Here is a 7,377-nt window from a genome sequence, read left to right as displayed (position 1 = left end):
TTGATTGGCTGCTTGATTTATCAACTGGCTCCATTGATGATGTGGGAAATGTTCCTTGATGTTTTGTTATGCTGACTGGCAAAAAGGGTTTGTCTGTCAAGGCGAATACTTTCACCCACTGAAAGTGTTTGGGGCAGCGCAGATTTCAGAAATGATACAGAGAGCCAAAGAGAATGTTGAGCTCATGTCATCCGGATGGTCTGACCAGGCTACCTTAAAAGAGGTAAAAATTGTCTGATGTTACTATTTTAAGATGTATAACACAAGTAGAGTAGGAAATTGGTGATAAACAGCATTACTTATCTTAAAACCTCATTCATTCATCATCGTAACTGCTTATCCTATTCAGGGTTGCCGGGGGCTGGAGCCTATTCCAGCTGACACTGGGTGAGAGGCGGGGTAAACCCTGGGCATGTTGCCAGAGTATAAGGACCCACATTCACACAATTTACAGTCCCCATTTGACCTAACCTGTGTGTCTTTGAACTGTGAAGCCGGAGAACCCAGAGAAAGCTCATGCTGACACGGGGAGAACATGCAAACTCTACATAAATTCCACAATAATCTGGGCTGCTCTAACTGCAAATCAAGAATGCCATGTAAATCTCAAACAATAAAAGATTCTGCGCATTTGAGAAAACATTCGGGGCTGGAGCCCCAGAGACCCCCCCTTCTCTCCACCTCTGCTCATCTGCTAATCTAATCAGTTTTACGCATGAGACAGAAAAGCAGCAGTTCAGAATCATAATGGTATGTATGACATAAAAATAAGTTGACATCATGTTGTTTAATGATCAGCACTGTGGAAAGACTGCGGGTAACTGAGTTATGCAGTTTCAGCTTCATTTGGCATCAGCTGCCCTCCACCCCCATCTCTCTCTGTCTTTGCCTCAACTCGCCTGTCCATCTTTTGCTCTCGTCACGACCACGCAATTGGTTGGGTAAAGGGGGGAGGGAAGGTGGGAGGAGGGGGTGTTCCACGGTGGGTGACAGCGACCATGTCAGTCCAGAACTTGGTCCTATAAAAAGCAGCGGCGGTCGCAGAGTAGCTCAGACTTTCTCCGCTCAGGTGCGCCCTGCAGACAGAGATGCGCGTTATGGAGCGCACTTTCCGAGAGCAGCTCTTCTTTCTGGTGTTGTGCTTGTCTGTCCTCAAAGGAGACTCTAGATATATCGAGGTAAGTGCTTCAAATTCTGATGCTGTAAAGATTAACATTTAAGTTCATGTTAAACTTTGGACACGCCTTTTTTCTTCTTTTTTCCCCTGCAGAACAACGAGATCTCAAAGGATGAATTATATTCATTTTTTAACTCGGAACTCAAGAGAGAAATACCTGAGGAGTTACTGTACCGCCGACCTTTACGTAAGTCATATGTATATATAGCCGAACCTGTATTTTGCAAAAGGACAGCTTCTATGTATGAGAGCAACATAAACAGACACATTTGCATTTCGACTCAACCACACTACTGATTTTACTGAAAAATCATAAACTGTCAATATTGAACAAGCACTTTCTCTATTTCAACTTTTCAATTTCATTGTCTTTCATTGGTATAATATTTAAAATAATTTGATTAATAGAAACGCAGAATATTAGATAGTTAAAAAAGGCACAATGAATAAAAAAAGGCAATCAGTAATTTTCTATATACTTAAAAAATATAATCAAACGACAAAATGCATCTTCCACTCGCTTTTCTAGTTATTTTGTTCATGATCTACTGTACCTGTACAAACACACTGTTGTGTGACTGTCTCTCAGGTTGTCTGGACATGGTTGCAGTGGAGGGTCAGTTCACCTTCACAGCAGAGCGTCCTCAGCTCAGCTGTGTTGCTTTCTTCATGGCAGAGCCCAACGAAGTGATCAGCGTGGAATATGACAATGTTGACATCGACTGCAGGGGAGGAGACTTCATCACGGTAAAACTTGTCCCACAATTAAATATTTTTCTCGCCTTGTACGTTAAAACACTTCTGATCAGGTGTGAAACAGCATCAAGATTTGGGAACTGGAGCTCAGATATCAAATTTAAAGTGCTTAATTGATTGTAACATCCTTAACTCTCCTTGCATAGAAACAACTTCTTAGGTCTATTATATAATTCTCTATATGTTCAGTAATCTGGGGTGATGAAATGTGACATTGTTTTTATTTAAGTGCTATACAGCCTGTGTTTGTTTTCATGCCACCACCTGGGGTTGATCAATTTACTCAACTAAGTTTAGAAACACTCCCTGATCCTTTAACATAAGGCTATTGTACATAACCTGCTTACTTAGAAAGCACCCCCTCCCTGAGGCGGCTGTGGCTAAGAAGATAGAGCGGTCTACCAATCAAACCTGACCTTTGCCAGTCCACATGTCAAAGTGTCCTTGGGCAAGATACAGCCCCCAAAATGCTCCCCTTGGCTGTGCCGTTGCTGTGTGAGAGTTTATCTGATGAGCAAGTGGCACCTTATATGGTAGCCCCAGCCATGTATGAATGTGTGTGTGAATGGGTGAATGGTGCTTGTACTGTAAAGCTCTTTGAATGGCTGCTAAGACTAGAAAAGGTCTATATAAATGCAGTCCATTTACTATTCCATAGTAGCATGCTGATGCATTCTACATGCCAAACTTATGTTGATGGTCTGAACCTCAAATACTAAGTTGAAAGTGTTTCCTACAGATCAACAAAAGTGCATTCATATTTTGTGCCAAAATGATGTTTGACTGGGTCTGAAATCCTCCTCTCTGTGAATGTGTCTCATGCAGGTGTTTGATGGCTGGGTGATGAAAGGAGAGAAGTTCCCCAGCTCCCAGGATCACCCGCTGCCTCTCTACGAGCGCTATGTGGATTACTGTGACTCGGGATCACTGAGGAGAAGCGTGCGCTCCTCTCAGAATGTGGCCATGGTCTTCTTCCGCATTCACAACGCCGGCAGCAGCTTCACGTTGACAGTCAGGAAACACATCAATCCTTTCCGTAAGTAGATCACAATTCATACATAAAATAGAATGCGCACAGGCGCACAAAAGTAGCTCTCAGCTTTCAGCCCGATTGACGTGTGAGTCTGTGGTGATAATACCACCATGGGGTGAGACAGTTTTCAATCACTGTGTTTCTAGATCAGGACCATGAGCACATAGAAGATGCTGTCCTACAGTACTGTGGGTGTAATGTGTGTAATGTAAAGGACAGATGGAAAAGTTAGATCTAAGGGCCAAACTGAACCTAATATTTGTTGATTTCTCTGTTAAACCAAAATCCCCAGTTCATTTGCTGTCATGATACCAGACTTAAATTATGTCAACAGCAGCATTTGTTTCAGTTTGATACCTTTGAAGCTACAGCACCTTTAGTTTCACCAGCAGACTCAAATAACCAGAAATGAAATTAGCACTTTGTAAATATGAGTTTTGTTCCATACAGTTTTGCAGTAAACTATTTGTTCTTGTGCTATTCTGTATATATTTCACATTCTTCACTTTGAGAATCCTTCCAGGGATCCTTACAATGTCTCACCTTGAACTATCTCCCGTCCCTCTGCAGCCTGTAATGTCATCTCCCAGTCACCAGAGGGCAGTTACACAATGGTGATCCCGCAGCAGCACAGAAACTGCAGCTTCTCCATCATATATCCAGTGGAGATTGACATCTCCGAGTTCAGCCTGGGACACTACAACAGCTATCCCAAGGTGAACAAATGCATACAACACTGATTTCAATACAATATCCACTTTAACATTTACTCAGTGCTTCAGATTTTATTCCTCACCTAGTTTTTCTCAAGGTTCGTCCAGTACAGTGGAGATGAGTTGAAATTTGCTCAGGGTTCTCAAAGCCAAAAATTATGTCAGGAAAGCTCAACAGCATTATATTTGTTTATCTAGAAACAACCCCTCAGTTAAATACTGTTCCCTACTTTCATTAAAAATTGATTTTGCATTGAGTAATTTGAGATAATTTCCCTTTAAAACCTTAGTGTTATACGCAGCTCTTGACTGTCAGCCCAGCTGCCAGAATATGTTGTCATCTGCTAACCAAGGATCCGCACATTGCACATTTCATCATAGCAGCGTTTCTTAAGTGATAAACCTCTGGTTACATGTACATGGGCTAACCTTGTCATGGGGAGGTGGAGGGAATGGTGGGTGGTGTGAGACTCACGCGAAACAGCTGCCAAGCTGCAGACTACAGTAAGAGACCAACAAAGAGCACTAGTTGTTTTTTACAGATACATTGTTGCATTTCCTGCAGTAATGTAATGTAATGTTCCAACATATTCACTACAGAATAATCTACCATTGAACATATCCTTGGTTTGCAGAAATGTACAATACAATACCAACATCTGGCAACTGGGTTGTAACTGCACCTAAAAAACAGAGAGTAAACACCAAACTGGATTTTATGGTATGGTTTTACTGTTTTGGTTCAGTCCAGTGGCTCTTATCATTGTCATCTCCAGCTGCAGCAGGCAGCTGTTTGTCAGAGGAAACAGCCCTACAACCCACTGTACACTACCTGCTCAGCACCAAACAGCAGTCAGATAAAGTTAGCAACTAGCTGGTGATCACAGTGAAGCATTTAGCAGCTGCAGAGACAGATATTTCCCTCAGTAGTTGGTGGAGACCAAAAACAGAGCTAATAGAGAGCGAATATTGGACATACATTCTTCAGGTGAACACATACATGCCTACAAATGAATGATGCTGTTGTGCTGTATCTGCTGCATGTATAAACGGGCTACTGTTTGCCAACAAGTTTGCTACAAAAACCTCCTCCTTAACACTTTTTACGATGTTTCAGGGATGTGGAGCTACTTTGTATTTTGTTCCTGAATGAAAGCTTTTGGAACAAAGTTTGTCGTTAATCAAACAAATGCTCATCAAGAGTAAAGATTGGTCACTGTGAGCCATTTCAAAAATTAAATAGAAGAGGGCTCTATGAATTAAATGAAAGACAAAAAGAATATCTTACAGGACACAAAACCACTTATCTGTGGCTGTAATGTTGAGGCAGCCTCATCAGCAGAATAAATATTGGCATTTTGCATTCCTGCAAACCACGGATATGTTGTATTTGTTTGTATTATGTAGCGAATAGGTTGAAACATTACAATTTTATATGTTTCAACAATGCCATGATTAACATTGTGAAGTTGAGGCAAGGGCGGCACGGTGGTGTGGTGGTTAGCACTCTCGCCTCACAGCAAGAGGGTTGCCGGTTCGATCCCGGGCGTGGGAGCCCTTCTGTGCGGAGTTTGCATGTTCTCCCCGTGTCAGCGTGGGTTCTCCCACAGTCCAAAAACATGCAGATTGGGGACTAGGTTAATTGGAGACTCTAAATTGTCCATAGGTGTGAATGTGAGCGTGAATGGTTGTTTGTCTCTATGTGTCAGCCCTGTGATAGTCTGGCGACCTGTCCAGGGTGTACCCTGCCTCTCGCCCGATGTAGCTGGGATAGGCTCCAGCCCCCCCGCGACCCTCAAGACGATGAAGCGGTTAGAAGATGAATGAATTAATGAAGTTGAGGCAAAAAAACCCACCTGGTTTTGGTTAAGAAAAGATCATGTTTTTCAGTTTTGATGGCACAGTCACAACAAGAAATGCTGTGGTTGCTGGCAACCACAACAACAACCAGTGTTATTGCGGTTTATTAGTATTGAACGGTTGCAGCTTGGCCACCATGTTATCTAGGTGTCATGCCATCTCTCATCCCCCTCACCTCCCTATGACAAAGCGAGCTTATGTAATCTGAACTATTTCGCTTTGGAAAAGTTGATATGGCACATTTAAAACCGTACACATGTAACATAGCTGTGGTTTGCAGAAAGATACAATACTAACATTTTATCTGGTTTCTTTGGGAACTCAATCTTTAAAAGTCAGTGCAGGGTTTTCTATCATGTATAAAATGTATTTGTATAACAGGATTTTAATTGTATCGTTATTATATTTTATTTTCAATATGCTCACCTGTATAATTACCGATGCTTGTCAGTCAATGCAGTGTGATTAATTGAATGTCATTAGTATTTGCCACGTGTTTTAAAACGTTGGGCTGATTTCCACAGAGGTCCATGCCAGGCTGTGCAGAATCAGGAGATTTTGTGCAGTTGCTCGGAGGAAACGGCATCGACACATCGAAGCTGCTGCCCATCACAGACCTCTGCATTTCCTTCACTGGACCCAGTGAGTACAACTGATCTCCTCCTTTCAACATGATCAAACTGGTTGAGCCGGCACTTCATATTTTTTCTGCTTTCCCCTGTAGCCCACATGAAGATCGGCTGTGATAACACAGTGGTGAGGATGGTGTCCAGTGGGAAGTTTGTCAGCCGAGTGTCTTTCAGCTACAGACTACTGGACAGCCAGGAGCTGCAGACGATTAAACTCAACAATGTAGAGGATTTCTGTTTCAATAACTGATCCCAGCAGGATCATAAAGTGACAAATGTATCATTTGACTGCAAACATATTTTTTTCAATTATTTTATTAAAAAAAAACCAAGAGATCCACCTGGTCAGTCCCTGTGATTGGACAAAATGTCTTATATCAACAGACATCAAAATAAATGTGTAGGAAAAAGAACACAGTCAAAGAGATATCACAGTATTACAAACTCTAAAATTCACTGGGCATTTATTTTTGTTTTTATTTTATTTTTCTCACTCATTCTGGTCATTGCTAAATAAAGCTTAATGAAGTGTCCTTTTGTGTTTGGTGCAACTGCTATTGTTTTTATTTCTGCTTTATGTACAGTATGTGTATTTATTAAGACTTATGATATTGTCATTATATATGAGTTCACGGTCAACATTCTTGAAAAGGAATGGTGCTGAAATGAATGTTAGTTGTGTTTATTTTGCTGAATGATACATGATGTGCCAAGTCATATCCTGCCACAGATGACATACAGGGCAATAGGTCAAGTGTTCAATATAATAAATACAAGTGTCCATTGCCATAATGCAGTTAAATTTGTATAAAAACCTTTTTGTAATAAAATTATACCGCATGACAAAGCACTCAACTCATGTTTCCTGTTTTAATTTGTGTCACAGTGAGAAACAAAGCTGTGCACTGCAGCACTAACAATGACAACCACAGTCCTTGTTCTAAAGTATTGAGATACAGTTAATCTAAACAGCAGCAGCAACAAACAATGTATATTTTAATGCACCGAATAAAAAAGAAAAATAAGTACAAAGGTATGATGCTGCCCTCAACCAAAGCTTCAGGTTTCTGTAACTGAGCCCAATTTCATGCTGTGTTTTGTAAAGGTGCAAATTATAGTGATTTCAAAAGACACAAGACTAGCAATTTTTTCATGATCTGCTCCAGATAAACGCAATTCTATACATTGCCTATACATTTACATTTACAT

General features: G+C 41.1%; 1 protein-coding gene across 1 annotated transcript; it reads left to right on the top strand.

Annotated features, from left to right (window-relative positions):
• Nucleotides 1-1,068: 1,068 nt before the first annotated feature.
• LOC125905759 (corticotropin releasing hormone binding protein) lies at nucleotides 1,069-7,002 on the top strand. The gene is made up of 7 exons (XM_049603949.1): nucleotides 1,069-1,178; nucleotides 1,271-1,364; nucleotides 1,767-1,924; nucleotides 2,759-2,969; nucleotides 3,537-3,682; nucleotides 6,064-6,181; nucleotides 6,264-7,002. Exons 1-7 carry the CDS (start codon nucleotides 1,089-1,091, stop codon nucleotides 6,416-6,418), a joined length of 972 nt encoding a protein of 323 aa, XP_049459906.1. The 5' UTR covers nucleotides 1,069-1,088; the 3' UTR covers nucleotides 6,419-7,002.
• Nucleotides 7,003-7,377: the final 375 nt, after the last annotated feature.

Source organism: Epinephelus fuscoguttatus, linkage group LG18 (assembly GCF_011397635.1).
Source record: "Epinephelus fuscoguttatus linkage group LG18, E.fuscoguttatus.final_Chr_v1".
NCBI lineage: Eukaryota > Metazoa > Chordata > Actinopteri > Perciformes > Serranidae > Epinephelus > Epinephelus fuscoguttatus.
Note: the sequence above shows the minus strand (reverse complement) of the source record. Positions and strands in the feature narration are given on the sequence as shown.